The sequence below is a fragment of the Cydia pomonella genome, chromosome 21 (assembly GCF_033807575.1).
Source record: "Cydia pomonella isolate Wapato2018A chromosome 21, ilCydPomo1, whole genome shotgun sequence".
In the NCBI taxonomy this organism is placed as follows: Eukaryota; Metazoa; Arthropoda; class Insecta; order Lepidoptera; family Tortricidae; genus Cydia; species Cydia pomonella.
In genome coordinates, this window is record NC_084723.1 from 5,706,276 (window position 1) to 5,726,870 (window position 20,595).

The following is a 20,595-nucleotide window of genomic DNA, read 5'->3' on the forward strand; positions in this document are numbered from 1 at the left end:
ATGATATTTCTAGTTGTTATGTTAGTCAGGGATTTCTAAAGGCATTCCACAAAACGGTCTACTTTTTTAATGTTTACTTTTTAAGTAGGTGTAGCTCAAACAGTATTCGAAACGTGCTGATGCAGTGCTGGGGCTTGCGCCGCTTTTAATTAGTTTTAACTTTTGTTTGTTGTTTATATCACTAACATAGATTTATAAGTTTTGCTGTGCTATGTACTAAAAACTAATATGGATTGTATTATTTGAAATAAAAATATTGACTTGAATTGAAAATTACAATGCGCTTATGAGCGTCAAATAAAGCTTCACTGGGTGTAACCGTACACTTTTGCCTCAAGACGATATAAGTCTTGCAATTTTGTCGGGGACTCGTATGGCTGGAAATCTGTATTATATACCGTTTCATTTAAAGGTAGGTTATCAAACATTATCATGCCAAATATAGGTTTCTTAGTTTTAAATTTTTAACTGCTTAGATTTTTTTACCGAGCGTGCTAGTGTCGCCGCCGGTATGAAATTACACGAAGTTTCGTCTTGCTTATCAGACTGCGGCATAATGAGTTGAATATTTCATGTCTTATATATTAGCCTCCGCAGTTAAAAGGTTAATAGAAGTATTAAATAACATAACGTCACATACCGGTTACGTTTCCTGAAAGCACCTAGTAATATCATCATAATGTCGAAATATTTCAAAAATATGACCAAAGAACACAGGCAAAAACGCTGCGATATCGCCCCAAAGTCTACAGGGCGTCCCAAGACTATGGGACATCAAGGGAAAGTACCTTAAATATCGTAGATAGGATATTTTGCTGAAAGAAGACTACGTTATTTTTATAAGTGAGTAATTCTGCATTTAAAGATTTTCTAAGAATAACTTGCTTCGTCTGGGAATCGAACCGATTTAAATGTAAAAAAAATCACCCCTATTTTTATGATGCCAGTCGAAAGAATGGACAAAAAATAATAATCTTCTTAAGTAACATAGTATTTTAAAAGAAAGGAACAACGTAAAATGTTCGAGTCAAATTTCAAGAAAATTATTAAGTCGGTTCGATTCCCCGATGAAGCAAGTAATTCATAGAAAATCTTAAAAATAACGTAAAGTCTTCTTTCAGCAAAATATCCTATCTACGATATTTAAGATACTTTCCCTCGATATCCCATAGTCTCGGGACGCTCTGTATATCGTCAGGCCAAAACAAGAAATACAAGTAGCGTAACCTTAACTGACGCCCTGGTTGGCGGCGGCGGTGGCGGGGGCGGCGGCGGGGGCGGGGGCGGCCAGCACGGTGGAGCCGGGCGGGATCTTCTGCGGCAGCATGCCGTCGATGTGCCGGTACTTCTTCAGCCGCGTCCACTGCCCGTTGTTGTAGTTCATCTGGAAGTGCATCTCCGACAGCATCGTCAGGTACGTGTCGTCGGACTGGAGCACGTTTTCGATGTTCTCTGACAGTTTTATTGTCACTATGTTGCCAAGGTTCGGGCAGGGGTTGTCTGGAAGAGAGGGGATCGGTTACAGTTTTTAATGATTCACGGTTAGTTTCACTGGACTTAAATCGATCGCTGTGTCCAGTGCCCCGTGGACGAGATGCATGTGGCTGCGTCGAAATATCGGGAGCTCGTAAACAATATAAAAAGTAACCACGGTTTATATCCCGGTCAATTTAAGTCTAGTGAGGGATTCGTTTTAGTCAGATCTCATTTAATGAAATATAGTCGTAGGTAGCCTAGCAATAAGAGATTGCTACTTGCAACTCATACTAATGAGTTTTTCGGCAGTTATGTACGAAATATTAAAATAATTGATATTCACCAGTCGCTTTTCGGTGAAGGAAAACATCGTAAGGAAACCGGACTAATCTCAACAAGGCCTAGTTTACTCTCTGGATTGGAAAGTCAGAGTCCATCCTTCCTGAAAGAGAGTGTGATTAGATATCTCAAATATACATTTATTATTTTTAAACCAAATTCTGTGTATTTTTAAGGTTTGGCAAATATTCAAATTCTCTTAAAGTTCACGAATATACAATTCTTGTTATTTTCTGTTAGTTAATGTAGTAAACATGTAAGGTGTACCTCTGGAGCCAGCCATGAAACCAAGTATGAGCGCTTTCTCGGGTCGCGTGACTCTGTTGGCGTTGCGGAACATGTCTTGCGCTTCCAGCATTTGTTCGCGCTGTAATACAGAGAAATACAGTATAATTTAGTTATACGTTACCAAATGTCACTTATGAAGAGCAAATTAATGAGTAACTATGAAAAAAAGCTACTATAATATTTCACAAACAGATCTATAAGAAGTTATCTTTCAGCCGTTTTCAAGAAATTGGAGAATGTATATAAAAATTGACAAAGGAATTTCTATGGATGAGAACACCCTTTTTCTGGATGTCGAAGTAAAAAAGGTGTAAGTAGTGTAGAATATTAGTCGCGGCCCCGTGTGACGCACCGTGAGCGACAGCCCGCGGCGCGGCAGCAGCGCCGGCGCCGCGCCCGCCGCGCCCGCCGCGCTGACGGGCGCCGCCACCTGCATCTGGAATTCATTCAAACTTTACTAATAAACTGACAATGTTAAAGTAATATTAAAATCGCTAAGAAATACAAGTTAACATTTTCAAAATTTTAAGATGATTTTAATTTGAAAATGAAAAACCCTCACATTTTTTTTTATTTAACAAAAATTGCCATTAATATATGAATATATGTCCATAACGAAATCAAAATACAACCCTATAAATAAACTACATACCACGGGCTGCGGCTGCGGCTGTGGCGGCGGCACCACCTGCAGCGTGGGCCGCGCCGCCTGCACCACTGTCTGCGTCACCTGGCGACAAAAAGTAATAATATTTTGTAAATATACCACTATGGCAGTCTGACACTAAAACAACCCCCCACCAAGGGAGGGGCCTTGGACGAGAAGAAGCCCCCACGAACATCAAATCACTCACATATTCAAAGGAATTTAACGTTTGTGGTAATCCTACCACACTGTTACTAGCCAAATCAGAGTTAACTTAATTTAACTATATGCAGAGGCGGTACTAGACGTGGGCGACGTAGGCTGCCGCCTGCGGCCTCGCGGTCCGAGGGGCCTCGCGCCTCAAACAAATATCGGACACAACGGAAAAATGTTCGTTACGTCCTTCGCCACCAGAGGGCCTCGATAAATGTACCTTGCCCACATAAAATTTTGGTCTTACCCCGCCACTGACTATATGTACGTATAGACGCGCCTCACCCGAGACAAACGCACGCGCAACTTCGATAGACGTCCAAGGTCGCATGGGCTTGTTTACACAGACCACTTCACCACTTATAGATAGGTGGCAGTCCTCAACTGTGCATTTCTTCAGAAACTTCCCAGTTAACTATCGCCTGCAATATTTCCGAACCGAAACCTTTAAACCTTCAAGAAAACAGCGTATACTCCCATCTTAAACGTCGGGAAACCAATCCCTCGAATATTGTCCATAGGCAGGTAATGCTTAGCATTATGAGATTCATCCGCTCATTACCCACCTATATCATAAAAAAACCGGCCAAGAGCATGTCGGGCCACGCTCAGCTCAGGGTTCCGTAGTTACTCTTCCGTCATAATAAGCTAAACTGGAGCTTAAAGTATAGTAAATTGTTAACCAAGGGATGAAACGGTATCTTTCACGCGAGTTAAACAACTAGGCAAATTTGCATAATCAGTACCTAATTAATTAAAGTAAGTCTTTTTACTATGAAGGGGAAACTTTTTGCGATAACTCAAAAACAGCTAAACTGATCATATCCGCTATAGTTTTCTTAAGCTCTACTTCCAAGATTTTTTTCATATTTTTTGGACCTATGGTTCAAAAGTTAGAGGGGGGGGGGACACATTTTATTTTTCTTTCGGAGCAAATATCTCCGAATATATTCACTTTATCAAGAAATGTTTGTTGAAGACCCCTATTAGTTTTGAAAGACCTTTCCAACGATATCCCTCACTGTAGGGTTGAAGCAAAAAAAAAATTCACCCCCACTTTACGTGTAGGGGAGGTACCCTAAAAAAAATTAAATTTTTAGATTTTATTGTACGACTTTGTCGGCTTTATTGATTTATATATCCATACCAAATTTCAGCTTTCTAGCACTAACGACCACGGAGCAAAGCCTCGGACAGACAGACAGACGGACATGGCGAAACTATAAGTGTTCCTAGTTGACTACGGAACCCTAAAAACGATCTAATTTCTTCGAAAAGGTACGACTAGTTTTGTATGGACCCGCCTAAAGTCATCGCGTTCAAGATAATCAAACAACAAAACTTTGGTTTGTTATTGGTCGTGTCTTATCTTGCCAAGTTTCTTGCCAGTCCCATTCTGGGGTACAATTTAGGAGGGATTTAAATCTTCACAGATCAAAGGTGTAGGGTTAGAGCCGGTGTAACTTTATTTGACGTTCATAAGCTATGGTTATATGCCTACTTGAAAAATCAACTATCTTGGTATTACATACCGGTTTGATATTCTGCAGCAGCACAGCCTTGCCCCCGGGCTGCAGCAGCACCGCAGACGTGTTGAGGAGTGTCGGCGCCGACAGCAGTAGTGGTTTCGTCCCGCCCTGGCCCGCTATCAGTAGTTTGCCTTGTTGGCCGATCACGATCGGTTTCGCACCGGTGCTCTGTGAAAAAAACAATATAATTAGAAATGGATCATTTTAGCTTGGCAGGGCAGTGTTAGTAGTATTACATAATTTCCTCACACACAAAACAGGCAGTGTAGACGTGTGTTTTCCTCGGCCGAGACATATCTACACTGGCCGTTTTGTGCGTGAGGAAATTGCTTCGCGCGTATGCTCGCTCAGTGTGGACCCGGCTATTGAGCTGAAATTTCGCATACATATGTAAATTGGATGACAATGCAATATTATGAAGACATGGAGCTGATTTGATGATGGCGACGTGGTGGTGTTTGGGTTTGTTAGAATTGTCTCTGTGAATATTGAAAATTGAATAGTGAAAAGTACAGTCAGTGATAAAAGCTTGTACCAAAAATTGAAATTTTGCCAAAAACTTATTATGGACTATGGTTATACATAGATTTTTCCTTTTCTATGATAAGGGGTGTCAAAAATAGCTTACACCGGGCGTGTGTGCGTAAACGAGCACGTTATATTGTGTTGTAAAATGAGAATTCTCATAAGACATGTCACACTGCCTATGTGCCGTATGTGTGTACGAAGTAAAGCATATCTAATGAGACAAACAGGCTGCGTGCTTCGACGCGTGTACCATGTGCCAGTATTACGTGTGTGCGTCGTAAATGTAGAGGTGTCCGTAATTTGGTGTCACAGGGGTGTTGTATATACGTTAACGCATACGTGCCGCCATTCAATTGGTGTCGCTCGGTCTTAAATAGTTACGGATTTAGAACATAGCGTATGCTGCCTGCAATATGGCAACATCTCAAAATATTTATGTTTATTGGAGATTAAATGTAAATAATAAAGTTAAGTTTCCTTTAACAATTTTGGTGCCCAAGGGGCCGTATTGCGGGCACCATACGATGATAAAGTCTAATTTTAAATGAAAAATACACGTTTGTAGGGGACAGATCGTGGATCGCTCTTCAAGTGTGGTAGATTTCCTGCGATGACACTGGTGATTAGTAAGTAAGTAAGTAAGTAGGTGGGTGGGTGTACGAATAGAGCCGTTACCTGCACGAGCATGGGGCTGGGCGGCGCGCGCTCGGCGGCGGGCGGCGGCGAGGCGCGCGGGGGGGACGCCGCGGGCTCGGCCGGCGCGGCTGCGGGGACATTATGCTTTAACACACTTATTCCTCAAAATATCTATGCTTCAATCTAAGTAGGAGAGGCTAGCATGCAAAAACGATGAAACGATGAACGATTTAAGTAGAAAGACGCTTGGTACATAACGCAAACGCTAATGTATAAAGTTACTGGATTATACACCGTGTTTTAATTGAATTTCGTTAACTCCAGGGTATGGGTATGTACGTTTAAGGAAACTAAATGTAATAGATAATTAAAAAAAAAAAATGTCATATTTTTTGTTTTTATAAAAAGTAATTAAATGTTGCATATAGCGTTGCTGTAACATGAGCCTTACATTTAATCCAACCAAACAATTGAAAACTGTGACATATCAATGTCATTTCGACGAGATATTATTTACGTTTAGTAGCAAATTTATACACTCTCACTCACTAATCAATATGTAAACAGGCCCTAAGGTATGTGTATACGCTCGTGAGGGCCTTATAACATAAAAATAAAGTATTGATTATCTCCGAAATGGAGTTAATTGGAATACCGGTGTCTTAGAGAAAGTTACTTAATTTAAGTTCAGGAATGCACCCTTGAAATTAACGGAAATAAAAAAAACACGGTGTATAGTATTAATATGTGATCAAGTATCACATATTAAACCTACCCTACATTTGTAGTCAAGACGTGATCCGTGAATCACGACCCATGTTTTGTTGTGCAGTAGTAACTTTTAAGTGTGCTCGTAGAGCATGAAGTAGATCGGTTGTTGCGTTTTGCTAAATTTGACTCAATTGCTTGCTACAGATAATGCTAGATGTCACTTATGTCAAAGTTAGTCGCGTTCACGATTTCTGGATTGATCACTACGATTCTTTTATATTTTATAAATTCGTTGTAAAAACTTAGTTGTTTACTTTCCAATTCTTTGTTATACTCATTAGTTATGTGTCATTTTTTAATATTTATTTTAAATATTGTCTAACGCTAAAAAAAGCGCTGGTGGCCTAGCGGTAAGAGCGTGCTAATATTAATACCCGAGCAAGCAAAAGATGCCAAAATTGAGCCACGAGCGTAACGAGTGGTTCGAGAAGTGGTATCTTTAAGCCTTGCGAGGGTTTCAAGGTACGAGGATTAAAAAACAACTTTGCCCCTTGCTAAACAAATAACTACTTTTATTAAAAACTTTATTACACAACATATTAAAAAAATACAAATGTCGGACTTAATCTCTCAAGACACCTTACCAGCCACTCTATAATTCAGCCATTAATTCACAAGTAGTACTCACTGGTGTGGTTGTCCTCCTGCTTGGGCATCTGGTAGTTGTTGAGGCCGCGCGCGTAGTCGGGCGGCTGTAGTCGAGTAACTGCTAGTTCCTCCACAAGTACCGTCGTGTGACACAAGTAGTACTCACTGGTGGGGTTGTCCTCCTGCTTGGGCATCTGGTAGTTGTTGAGGCCGCGCGCGTAGTCGGGCGGCTGTAGTCGAGTAACTGCTAGTTCCTCCACAAGTACCGTCGTGTGACACAAGTAGTACTCACTGGTGTGGTTGTCCTCCTGCTTGGGCATCTGGTAGTTGTTGAGGCCGCGCGCGTAGTCGGGCGGCTGTAGTCGAGTAACTGCTAGTTCCTCCACAAGTACCGTCGTGTGACACAAGTAGTACCCACTGGTGGGGTTGTCCTCCTGCTTGGGCATCTGGTAGTTGTTGAGGCCGCGCGCGTAGTCGGGCGGCTGTAGTCGAGTAACTGCTGGTTCCTCCACAAGTACCGTCGTGTGACACAAGTAGTACTCACTGGTGGGGTTGTCCTCCTGCTTGGGCATCTGGTAGTTGTTGAGGCCGCGCGCGTAGTCGGGCGGCTGTAGTCGAGTAACTGCTGGTTCCTCCACAAGTACCGTCGTGTGACACAAGTAGTACTCACTGGTGGGGTTGTCCTCCTGCTTGGGCATCTGGTAGTTGTTGAGGCCGCGCGCGTAGTCGGGCGGCTGTAGTCGAGTAACTGCTGGTTCCTCCACAAGTACCGTCGTGTGACACAAGTAGTACTCACTGGTGGGGTTGTCCTCCTGCTTGGGCATCTGGTAGTTGTTGAGGCCGCGCGCGTAGTCGGGCGGCTGTAGTCGAGTAACTGCTGGTTCCTCCACAAGTACCGTCGTGTGACACAAGTAGTACTCACTGGTGGGGTTGTCCTCCTGCTTGGGCATCTGGTAGTTGTTGAGGCCGCGCGCGTAGTCGGGCGGCTGTAGTCGAGTAACTGCTGGTTCCTCCACAAGTACCGTCGTGTGACACAAGTAGTACTCACTGGTGGGGTTGTCCTCCTGCTTGGGCATCTGGTAGTTGTTGAGGCCGCGCGCGTAGTCGGGCGGCTGTAGTCGAGTAACTGCTAGTTCCTCCACAAGTACCGTCGTGTGACACAAGTAGTACTCACTGGTGGGGTTGTCCTCCTGCTTGGGCATCTGGTAGTTGTTGAGGCCGCGCGCGTAGTCGGGCGGCTGTAGTCGAGTAACTGCTAGTTCCTCCACAAGTACCGTCGTGTGACACAAGTAGTACTCACTGGTGGGGTTGTCCTCCTGCTTGGGCATCTGGTAGTTGTTGAGGCCGCGCGCGTAGTCGGGCGGCTGTAGTCGAGTAACTGCTAGTTCCTCCACAAGTACCGTCGTGTGACACAAGTAGTACTCACTGGTGGGGTTGTCCTCCTGCTTGGGCATCTGGTAGTTGTTGAGGCCGCGCGCGTAGTCGGGCGGCTGTAGTCGAGTAACTGCTAGTTCCTCCACAAGTACCGTCGTGTGACACAAGTAGTACTCACTGGTGGGGTTGTCCTCCTGCTTGGGCATCTGGTAGTTGTTGAGGCCGCGCGCGTAGTCGGGCGGCTGTAGTCGAGTAACTGCTAGTTCCTCCACAAGTACCGTCGTGTGACACAAGTAGTACTCACTGGTGGGGTTGTCCTCCTGCTTGGGCATCTGGTAGTTGTTGAGGCCGCGCGCGTAGTCGGGCGGCTGTAGTCGAGTAACTGCTAGTTCCTCCACAAGTACCGTCGTGTGACACAAGTAGTACTCACTGGTGGGGTTGTCCTCCTGCTTGGGCATCTGGTAGTTGTTGAGGCCGCGCGCGTAGTCGGGCGGCTGTAGTCGAGTAACTGCTAGTTCCTCCACAAGTACCGTCGTGTGACACAAGTAGTACTCACTGGTGGGGTTGTCCTCCTGCTTGGGCATCTGGTAGTTGTTGAGGCCGCGCGCGTAGTCGGGCGGCTGTAGTCGAGTAACTGCTAGTTCCTCCACAAGTACCGTCGTGTGACACAAGTAGTACTCACTGGTGGGGTTGTCCTCCTGCTTGGGCATCTGGTAGTTGTTGAGGCCGCGCGCGTAGTCGGGCGGCTGTAGTCGAGTAACTGCTAGTTCCTCCACAAGTACCGTCGTGTGACACAAGTAGTACTCACTGGTGGGGTTGTCGTCCTGCTTGGGCATCTGGTAGTTGTTGAGGCCGCGCGCGTAGTCGGGCGGCTGTAGTCGAGTAACTGCTAGTTCCTCCACAAGTACCGTCGTGTGACACAAGTAGTACTCACTGGTGGGGTTGTCCTCCTGCTTGGGCATCTGGTAGTTGTTGAGGCCGCGCGCGTAGTCGGGCGGCGGCGACGCGGGCGCGGCCGGCGCCGGCTTCTTGGCCGCGGCTGCCGCTTCTTCGAGCTCTGCAAACATAATTAATAAATAAATTACCAATCACACATATTTTAATATTTAAAAATTACTAAAAAAAAATCAAAAAAACCTCTACTGCATGTCATATAACATTTGAAGTTTAAGATTTTATAACATATATGGCTTTGTTGTTGAATTCTGAAGGGTACCGTGGATTTGATGCTAGTCACATCTAATGGCATTTGGTGGGGCCTTTAGAAGGAACCAAGCTCACACTCTCAGCATAAGCATAAAATCGGCTGATAAGCGATGTCTCTCAGCTTGATACCTCCCTCTGTGTAGTGTCAAGCGGAAGCCAATTAAATTCATTAAGCTTAGGCTTCCTCTAAATTTCAAAACTTTCTTCTGATTTTTTTTATAAGTGGTATAGAATAGAGAATAGAAATGAGTAACCGTTCTTGCGTCTCCTCTTGGCGTGAGCGTGAGCGATGGGCTGGTCGGCGATGTCGAGCAGCTTGATGCCGGCGCTGCGCGGCGGCAGGCGCGCCGCGGCGGGCGCGGGGCGGGCGGGCGCGCCGCCCGAGCGCGCCGCCCAGCGCGACGGCAGCCCCTTCAGCGGCGCTGGGCAGGACAGGCCAGATTACAACGTATACTATGCCCCAGGACTCTCATTTCAAACACAGACGGAGAGAATCGTAATGTCTTACGCTAGTACTAGCATTCGACAAGAAAGGGATGAATATAATTTTCCTCATTCTCACTGACTGACAAGTTGTGTTTGCCAGACTATAAATTATAATAGACTAGGACGGTAAAATAACAAATGTCTCAGATAAGATCAAACATGTGATCTGAAATTCTCTTCTTTACGAACAGAGGTGTGAGTACTATCTTTTGATCAATGGAGGCGCAAAAAATAATTGTCATCATAATACTACCACATAACTGTAATAGTTATTTACGATACAAGTGCAGAAAATAGGAAATTCGCAACGAGTGGTGATAAATTAAAACACGACCGAAGGGAGTGTTTTAAATCGACACGAGTTGCGAATTACCTATTCGCACGTTAACCGTACAACGTATTACAATACATATCATACATATGGCTCTCATAAAATTTCGCCATATGCACGGAAAGTGCTCATTCCCGCAAAATTCCCGTTCCCGTGCGGGAAAGTAGCACCATTTGTTCTTAATAAATTCCAACCACGCCTCCTATCCTCTTCAACACATTTAGCCTGATTACAGCTCACTGCCACTGCTTGTTGCTCCTTTTACATGGACCATCAATCGGGCACTGTCATCAACACATAAAACGCCCCGAATTACGACGTGGTCTTTTAAAATATCACATCTTAAATTACTTAGTATATAACTAAACCATTTTGTATTGGAAATAAGTACTTAAAAATTGTAATGCTGAAAACTTTGTATTCGCAGCAATATATTGTCAGATGACAACCAAAAATTCCTGTTTAAAAAACAAAACACAAAAATCTATCTTGTTTTATTAATAGTTATTGTTCACTATGGCTCTGAACTTATAGAAATTAGGTGGGTCCACACAGAGCTGTATGTGCGAGGAAAACGCACGTCTACACTGGCCGGTTTGTGTGTGAGGAAATTGCCTTGCCCGTATGCTCGCTCTGTGTGGACCCGGCTAATACTGAAGTTTGGTTGTATTGAGGCTTGCATGCTATTTTTTAATACAATATCAACCAACTCACTAGTATCGGTCATCTTCCTCGGCATGCCACGGCTCCGGACAGGAACAGTTGGGGCCTGAGCCTTCTTCTGGTTGGCCTGCACCTCGGCCGCCTTGGCTAGCAGTTCACTCCGGAGTGCCACAGACTTGGGCTTGCGTTTTAATGTGAAGTGTTTTACTGGGTTTGCTTGTTGGCCGACCTAAAAGAGTTAGGTAATTTCAGAAAAAAAATTCATAACATTATGCCCAGTTATTTTACCCCATAATTACTCCTCACACTCCTAGAGACTCAAATCAGCTTCCTAGCATTTATACAGCAATGAGAGAGCTGTTTTTAGTATATGACATTAAAGTTATTTTCTTTTAATTAAAAGAGTAGCATTTGGACGTCAGTTATGGAAAGTGGAAAGGACCCACAACCCACCAAATACTGAATAAAATTTGATCTATCTGTCAAAAAGAAAAGACATTCTTTTTTAAATGTCAATTTTTTGAGGGTCCTTTGTTCTAAACCAGGGATCACCAATTAGTGACTTCAGGGGTCCGGTTTTTTGTTTTTAAAATAATGTATAGGTCTGCGGTCTGGATCCAGAGCACAGTCTGCCATTTGATGACCCCTGCTCTAAACGATATCCAACTGTGACACTAATGGAATGCTCTAATGAGCAAGGTTAACTTAAAACAATACTATTAATTTACTTACCACAGATACTAAGGCATTTTTATTCAAATATAGGCACTCTAATGGCAACAACCCCAGTTCAGAATGCTTAGCCAAGGCTTTCCGGAGCTCCCCGATCATGTCACTGAATATGGGCCGAGTCTCGTCGAACTCTGCTATCTCAGTGTTAAGGGTGCCCTGTGAGGGGAATGTTTTGAGGACCTCGGCCAGCATGGCAACCCAGAGGTCCGAGTCGACCGCTGCCACTTCAATGATCTCTTCCAATTCATTTCTCCACTGAAATTAATTGTTATGACATTTTACATGGAGTCAATAGGAGTGATTGCAATGCAACCATGGGGTTGCACTGGAGGCATCCCTCGAGGTTATATGTACAACCTTTACACTAGCTACTTGGAGCTTTGATGGAATGCATAATTACCCTAATAGACCTTCATAGTTGTTTGTTACATGGCTTTGTGATAGTAAACACAATAAACAACTATGTTTTCAACAGTGTGATAATGTGTTCCCAGACCTCATTAGCAGAGAAAGTACATTGACCTCATTTTGCAATCTATCCAGGACCATAATCAACAGTTTAAAAAAGTTCAACAACACATAACAACTCATCTACACCATCCATCTTCATATCTTAACATTCATTACCACCATCACCTTTCATCAACATCATCCCAGTGTCACATAATTAATTCATTAGAGATATAAAACATCCCACAGACCTTACGGATCCAGCCGCCCGTACACTATGCGGGGACTGGACCCAAAATTTTAAACGCATAATAAATAAAAAAAAATAATAATAATGTGTTCGTAATTTTATATTATGTGTCTATATGTATATAATAGTTTTCCTTCAGTTGATCTATATGCTAATGCATGCACTGCTGCAAAATATTCAAGGTGTAACATTGATATTATATGTAAGTGTTTGTCTTACGCTGTACTTTTATAATGATGTAAAAACCCAATATTAGAATGTGCATAGGGTTAATTTGAATTTATATTGATAGGATGATGGACAAAAGCTTGAAATGTTAACAAGATAGTCTATGACACAATGTAGGGCAGGTAAACATATGTTCACATAAAAACACCCCGTTTTGAAAAAAAATACAGGGGACATATAATTCACAGTCTGAGCATGAGAAATGCATGTAAGCACAACAATATGCATATGAGATCGCTGTTTAGCGATAAGTCCGCCTGTTGTTACCTACCAATGTGTATATGTAATCAATTTCTGTATCTGTTTTTTATGTAGTGTGCAATAAAGAATTTTATTATTATTATTATTATTATTATGCACCTAGTGCATTTATGCATGCCCTGAACAAATGGATTTGTCCTTGAATTGGGTACTAAGTGGAAACGTCAGATTCTAGGTTATAAACACAAGCAAAATATAGGCCAGGCGGCAGCGTCCAACTGGGTATCACGAGAAAACTAGTGTTAAATATAGTCCTTTTGTCCAAACCAGCATTCATTCATGTAAGAAAGAAATATGTAATAATAAAATACTAATTTGTTTATCGGTGTTTTAATCCAAAATGTACCAAGATTTTAGCATATCTAACCGATTCTGAAGTACAATTTTATAATATATAAATATTGATATGGTAAATTTACAAAACATTTCAATTATTGTAATAAAATTATGATATGACAACAAAACTACTACATACATGATTGTTATGCGTCTCTTTCAAACTTATGATCAGCTCACGGATCAGAAAGAGATATAAAACACAATATAGTTACGCAAAACCATAGAACATCAAAGAGAGAAAAGTTACATACCTCTTCAACATTTCTGCGCGGGATATGAAAGAAACTCAACAATAATTTTAATTTCACTTGTGTTTGTAAATCTGGAAAACAATCTTTAATATTCTTTAACACTTCAGCATTTAATTGTGTACAAATTGAACCAGTTGTCCAGGAATCGTTCGATGTTCCGAGTTTATTATGGAGCCACAAGGATGTGTCACTATCCCGCACGTTCGCCATCTTGCAACTGAGATAGTGACGTGCCACTGTTGACGCATCTGCATTTAGCCATGTGCTATTTGACATAATCGATATTATTTTATCGTTAAACGATGCAACTTATATTACAATCAAGTTACAATATGCAGCGGAACGAGTTAGAAATATCTCTAGCACCTTTTAACGGAACGTTTAACTTCTTGCATTAGATTGGCCATCGTTAGCCCAATATGTGCACCAAGCGTTACTAATATTTATCAAAGATTTGTCAATTTCATTCTTGCAATAACTGAAAATTAAAGATTATTTTATCACGTGGATAACGCTATACTTGCTGCTTGCTGAAAAAACTTAAGTGATAACACTGCCTATCGTTTCGCCTTTATTTTAAAATTTATGACTGTTCTACTGGTTTCCTAATGAGACGAGCAATAAAGAATATTAAATTATATCAAATGTACATTTTCAAATTAATTTTCTAAATTAATATTAGCGTTAAGTAAAAGTTTTTAATTTCTTTTATGTTTATAATTTCATAAATTTCTCGATATGTTTTAACCAAAGTCGACATTTGCCCATCACTAGTAATTGTCTATGGAAATTAAACACGTTTCGCGGCCATTCGCGCCAAAACACCGAGGATCGAGTAACGGGTTGTATCGATAGTTATTTAGAACGCACGAAACATTAGGCGTCACAGTGACGTTTTAAGCAATGACTGAAATAGTATCGCGCCATATTTAAACTGAATCGATTTTGCTAGGAGATTTTATTGATTTAATTTGTATTTTAATAATAAAATAATAGAACGGTATTCATCGATAATGTCGGACATATCTAGTAGTACCATATTACCTAGTAACATTTACGAGGAAGAACTAAATGATGAAACCACTATAGATATGTCGTATAAAAGCTTGGACACCATACCAAATATTAATGCGAAGTCTGTATGCGTGAGTACTAAGTATAATATTCTAGCCATTTAAAAGAGAAAACTGCATTGTTTACTGTTTTCGTTCTTATTCCAGGTGCTTTATCTACAAAACAACAACATTTCAACACTTCCTGATGATTTCTTTCCATCTCTACCGAGTCTCATGTGGCTGGACATGAGAAATAATAAACTAACTGAAATTCCTAAAACTATTCAGGAGCATCCTTGCCTATCCCACCTATTACTTCAAAATAATTGCTTAACTTCATTACCCAACGAATTAGGAACGTTAGTTAACTTAAAATTACTGCAATTGAACGGAAATCCTCTTACATACCCACCTGAAGAAATATTACAAGCCGGCACTTCAAAAATAATGTCTTATTTACACAACAAATATATGGACGCCATATTCACTCATTCCCAGTCAGAATTGTCCGAAGATACCGCTAGCACAAGCGGTGTTTTCCCTGAAAGCATTTTCAGCCAAAAAGTTCGTAGTTACAATTCGGTCATTGATCAAGCCCAGTTAGTAAAAAGCAAAACGTTGTCTGTGAAATTCAACGACAAGGAGGATGCTTCGGAAACGGAAGAATACTATTCGAAATTTAAAGGGAAAAAATGCCCAAGGTTGGCAGAGAGTCGTATTAGTTTCCCGCCAAAACAGAGCGCCAAGTATCTTCGGCCGTTGTACGCGCCAAGTAAGCAGGAACAAGATGCCAAGATGAAGAGGAGTTATTTGAAAGAGATGGCCCTAAAGAAACATAAAGATTTTCTTGCGACCAGTGACAAGATTTTACAACAAAGAAAGTAATGTCCTCTATTTTCATCTCATTACTTTTTATTTTTCACTTCGACCAAATATATTCAAATTATAAGGCCTATTCACTAGACGCCAACGCTCGGGAGACGCAAGTGTGGGGTGGACCCTAATTGTACACAGATATAATGTTAAAGTAACTCTTTAACTAATTAGCCCCATTATTAATTTATTCCAGGAACGCGGAGCTCCTACGCCAGTGGCAGCGTAACTACCGCGACTGTAAACAACTGGTCAGCGGCACTCACAACCCCAGTTTCCCCTACGACGTCAGCCCGGAGTACATGACGCTGCTCTCTCGGGAGGATATTGAGAAAGACTTGCCCGATAAATATAGGAAGAAGATTGCGCGCAGGTCTGTATCTGAAAGTTAACATCATCATCATACCTCCCTTATATCACAGATCATAGAGGTAATACTAGTACAGATACCCAATTCCATTCTAAAAAAGCGCACCGTCCTAAGTATCCAATACCTGTAGGCTAAATTTTAGTTCACAGTAACGCAACAGATGGCGCACGGAGCTAGCAAAACTCTTAACTCCTTATATATAAAACAGCCTCCTAGACTAGTCAGTAGTAATAGCCATGCCTACGAAGCAGGAAGTCCCGGGTTTGAATCCTGGTAAGTTGATTGTGTGTTTATTGCAGATATTTGCTGAGTTATGGATATTTTCTATGTATACAAGTATTTATATAAAAAAGTATCGTCGTCTTGTACCCACAACACAACTCTTATTGAGCTTACTGTGGGATTAGGTCAGTTTGTGTAAAATTATCCTATAAGCGCGGACTTCTGGCCGAAGGGTGTGGTGTTTCGGCAGTTCCGGGGCAACCTGCCGAATCTTACGCCAAGTCAGACGACGCTACGGAGCCACGCTGTTACGTCGTCGCCCAAATCTAATGTTTAAATTGTATTTGTTATTATTTGTTTTATCTCGTATCTCTGTATTTTTTTTTATATGTTTTGTAGTTCGCAGTGCCTTAGTAGTAATACTGTAATGCCGTGTAACTAATTTGAATAATAAAATAACAAATAATATAAATAAATAAATAATATTTATTTATTTATACCCCGTTAATCAATGGTTACTCCATTGAAACAAGCGTTGGCAAAAATATTTTCCGTGGTTTTGCCATTTGTGCCTAACTTATGTCAAAAATGCTTTTTGTAGTAGGTATGTACAGTCGTCATCAGATATATCGGAGCGGCCAAGGCGCTCACAACTATCTCAACACGCCTCTATTGTTCAGACGCTAGAGTGCGTGTTCAGCTTCAGATATTTTTGGTCTCGTGCGCTCCCATATATCTGATGGCGACTGTACACTTGTACAGTCGAGTTGATAAATATGAAGATTAAGGTGGAGAAATGTATATTTTTTCTACACATTTATGAACTCGACTATACTTGCAGGTGTACAATGTAAGTTTTGATATCATATGTAGGTACTTACATCATTTTCATCACGCTAACCAATACAGATATTAAAATTTGAAGACTCTCTAAGATAAATGTGCTCTAACGTATTCGCCATCATACCATTTGAAGTCTGACTTTTTTTCCAAATATTAGTGTGCCCCAAAGCGAGGATGACGCCACTGTTCCGCATAGGTAGTCAATAAAGTAACTTCCTTTGAATCTTTATTTTACCAGTCTGAAACCTCTAACCATGTTCACAGGTCCAAACCAACGATCCCCAGAAAAGGCACCAGCGACGTCCATCTTGCGCTAAGAATCAAGCAGTTGTTCGACAATCTCGAGTCTATAGACCTCAACGGGGGGTCCATGACGCCTAGAACTGAACAGAAGGTGCTGCTCAACGAGATACAGAAGGTTAGTTGAAAATGAAATAAATCTATTTCATAAATATTAGGTACACATATGACAACAAGGTTGGGTCTTCCTAGTAGGTAAGAAATACCTGTGTCAGGAAGTCCCGCTCCTCCATAATAAACAGTGGTTGTTTGTAACAATTGTAACTATTTAATTACTTATCTATAACTTAAAAACTAGAAGTACTTATTACTCATTGCGACGACAGAGCAGTTGTAGTAATATTAGCCTTACGTCATAAATACTATAAATAGGAACCTGTATAGTTGGGAGCGTCTGTGTGTGCGTTGTTTTAAACAATAACCTGGCGCTAAGAAGCAGTTGTTCGGTTAAATCGAGCCTATATTAAATCTCAACATATATTATGTGTGCCTCAACGGAAGGTCCATCACGCTTAGAACTGAGCAGAAGGGGTTGCTCAACGAGATATAGGTTTTTCGTTTTTTATATTTTCACTAATTATACTCGCAGTTTCTCTCGCGTGTGATTAAATCTGTCATTATATTTTCTTTCACTCCTCTTAACCTCTTATGGGGTGGACTTTCTAAATTATCCCTAGGATTTACGCTATGCCTTTTTTTGTCAAAATCGTTTCTGTTGCGCCATCTACTTTATCTGACAGATCCTAAGTTAGTTTGACTTGACTTGAGTGATCTGTCGATACCCCCCGTCAGGGGGGTATGAGGGGCCGCTACCGCACAATGGCTGCGGCGGCTGTCGCGGGTCGCTTCCCCACCGACTGGTGGGGTGGTCTGATGGCCGTCATTTTGGGGACGGTGTGGGCAGCTGGGCCTAAGTTAGTTTACATTAAAAGAGCGAGTTAGGGGCCCACCCCACTGATGACCAGTTTGCCGGACGATATCGGCCTGTCAGTTATTGCAAAAGCTGACAATTGCGAATAACTGACAGGCCGATATCGTCCGGTCCGGCGAACTGGTAATCAGTGGGCCCCTTTAGAAACTATTTTTTACAGTTGCTTTAGTTTCTTCATTCTGATGTGTTGCAGATCACGGAAATAAAACAAAAGCTGATGGAGCTGTCCGGCGCGAACGGGAGATCTGTTGAAGCAGATTGAAACTTAAATATATGTGTTAAGGTCTACATTTCCATCACCGAAGACGCTTACGACCTCCATCTCATACATGCACCTCATTGGCCGAGTGATGGCGTTACGTGATTTTAAACTTTTAGGTTCGGATGAAAAAGGCTAGACACAAAACCTACTTAAGGAGATTTTTTGACTGATCAGTGATGACATAAAAAAATATAACTATATTCTGGCAAACCCAATTTGTCAGTAGAATAAGGCGATGGTTCAAATTTTGTATAGGAGTACAACCATTCGCTACAATTTTTTTAATTTGCCGCTTTTTTCTACTGACGGAAATGGCTTGCCAAACTATAACTGCATACAACTACCTACATAAGCTACGCCAGCAAACCACTTAAGATTTGCCGTAGTAGAAAGATAATTTTAATTAATTCAGTATCATACAACTTAATGCTTGTAGGAGGACAAGCTTATAAACAGAACAATTTATAGACTTTTTTTGTATACCCTGTTACCCTGAGATAAATAAAACGAATTATTATATTGTAAATGTTTATTTCTGATTATTCTTTAGATGGCCGGCACCATTACATACAAAAACAATGATATAGGACGCTTACACAAGCTATCATGGATACGCAAAGCTTGGCATTTATGTTTAGGTCCAGTTGCACAAAATCTCATTACATTTAATGTCTCCATTGCAAAGAGAATTGATCGTAATAGAGAAGTAAACTCTTAAGAAAAATAACGTGCTCCTTATTTTGACATCCAAAACAGTGGGCGCTGTACTGCGCCATATGTTTTGCGGTCACTGAATCGTCAACGTCAACTTTTGACAATCAGAGTTATCGCAAAATGTATGGAGCTGTACAGCGCCATCTCGTTTCCCTGTCAAATGCGAAGCAAAAAAAAACAATGTATCTTTGCCTATAGGGACCGTGCGCGTTGGAGGGTCTGAATCGGAAACATAAACATTAGACACTTCACGCCAACGCAAGCAATAAAAGAGTTAAAAAGAGACTCACTTATATAGCTTTCATGAAACGGTCCACTAAACATAATGAGCGTTTACGCAACATAAATTATAGTCTGTCAAACAACTTTGTCAGTAGAAAAAGGCGCCAAATTAAAATTTTCTATAGGGCGATAACCCTTTACGCTTATTTTTTTTATTTGCCGCTTTTTTCTACTGACGGAAGTGAAAAAGGTCGACCAGAAACTCAAAATATAGGTACTTCAAAATTTTATAAAGCATTAAGCTGAGTACAGTCTAAATAATAAATTATATTAATTAAAACAACTTGTAGACACAATTTAAATACTAACGATAAATAAAACGAGACAATTCTGATTCTGATACATATTTCAAAATTGCTAACTATAGTAACCATTGACATATATCTAAGGATGGGCTTTACGAGCACATACAATGGTGGTGGTTCAGTGGTGTCAGTCATAGAGTATGATGAATAGTAGGGTATATTGATTGGTGTCACTCACAAATTCGAGCCAATCGTACAGTCTAACGCAACTAGTTTCAACCAATCGCGCGCATGATGCGATCTTATCAACCAATCGCGATGTGGCGTTAGACTGCACGATTGGCTCGAATTTGTGTGCGTGACACCGCTGTACTGGCCTCATTCTTATTGTCCGTAAGGCCCGTCCTTAGATAGATGTCAATGATAGAAACTAGTTTATAACTACAGGCATTTTTATTTAACCTTTTTGACGCCAATGACGGATATATCCGCACCGTAGGCGTAGGACCAATGCCGAAGACGGATTAATCGGACACAGACCACAAAGTAACAAAGACCCACGTGTATATACATAGTCCAATTTCAGTTTAGACACTTCGGTGACGTGGCGTCCGAGTGACAGCTTTTGTGTTTGACACGGCGTCGAAAAGGTTAATTATAAAATGAATGTCAAACGCTAGACGTTTCCGGAATATTGACTTATCTTATATATAACAGTTCCGATTCGTTCCGTTCCGTTCCGAAACGATTCCGCTATCGCCATACATTTGGCCTTTGATCTATTAGGTGGCGCCACTACTGAACATATTTAACACATATCAGTGAAATAATAAAGATCAAAGTCAAATAGCGTTCTAAAAGTTTTAATCATTTACTTAACAATTTAACAAAGTGTTAACGTGGCACCATAAAC

At 41.3% G+C, this 20,595-nt stretch overlaps 2 protein-coding genes across 3 annotated transcripts; one reads left to right on the forward strand and one right to left on the reverse strand.

The window, feature by feature from the left end:
- Positions 1-1,128: 1,128 nt before the first annotated feature.
- Positions 1,129-14,002, reverse strand: LOC133529460 (negative elongation factor A). Its single transcript, XM_061867172.1, has 11 exons — positions 13,586-14,002; positions 11,807-12,061; positions 11,126-11,303; positions 9,849-10,016; positions 9,323-9,445; positions 5,695-5,783; positions 4,495-4,659; positions 2,756-2,833; positions 2,456-2,539; positions 2,083-2,182; positions 1,129-1,500 (listed from the first exon to the last, which is right to left on the reverse strand). The coding sequence occupies exons 1-11, from the start codon at positions 13,859-13,861 to the stop codon at positions 1,229-1,231; spliced, it is 1,788 nt and encodes a 595-aa protein (XP_061723156.1). The 5' UTR covers positions 13,862-14,002; the 3' UTR covers positions 1,129-1,228.
- A 488-nt stretch (positions 14,003-14,490) lies between these two features.
- Positions 14,491-19,156, forward strand: LOC133529463 (uncharacterized). Of its 2 annotated transcripts, none has more exons than XM_061867179.1 (5): positions 14,491-14,730; positions 14,806-15,521; positions 15,710-15,886; positions 17,213-17,366; positions 18,373-19,156. In XM_061867179.1, the coding sequence occupies exons 1-5, from the start codon at positions 14,599-14,601 to the stop codon at positions 18,439-18,441; spliced, it is 1,248 nt and encodes a 415-aa protein (XP_061723163.1). In that variant the 5' UTR covers positions 14,491-14,598; the 3' UTR covers positions 18,442-19,156. The 2 variants fall into 2 exon arrangements, with proteins under 2 accessions (XP_061723163.1, XP_061723164.1); XM_061867180.1 differs by having other exon boundaries at positions 14,603-14,720.
- The last annotated feature ends 1,439 nt before the right edge of the window (positions 19,157-20,595 follow it).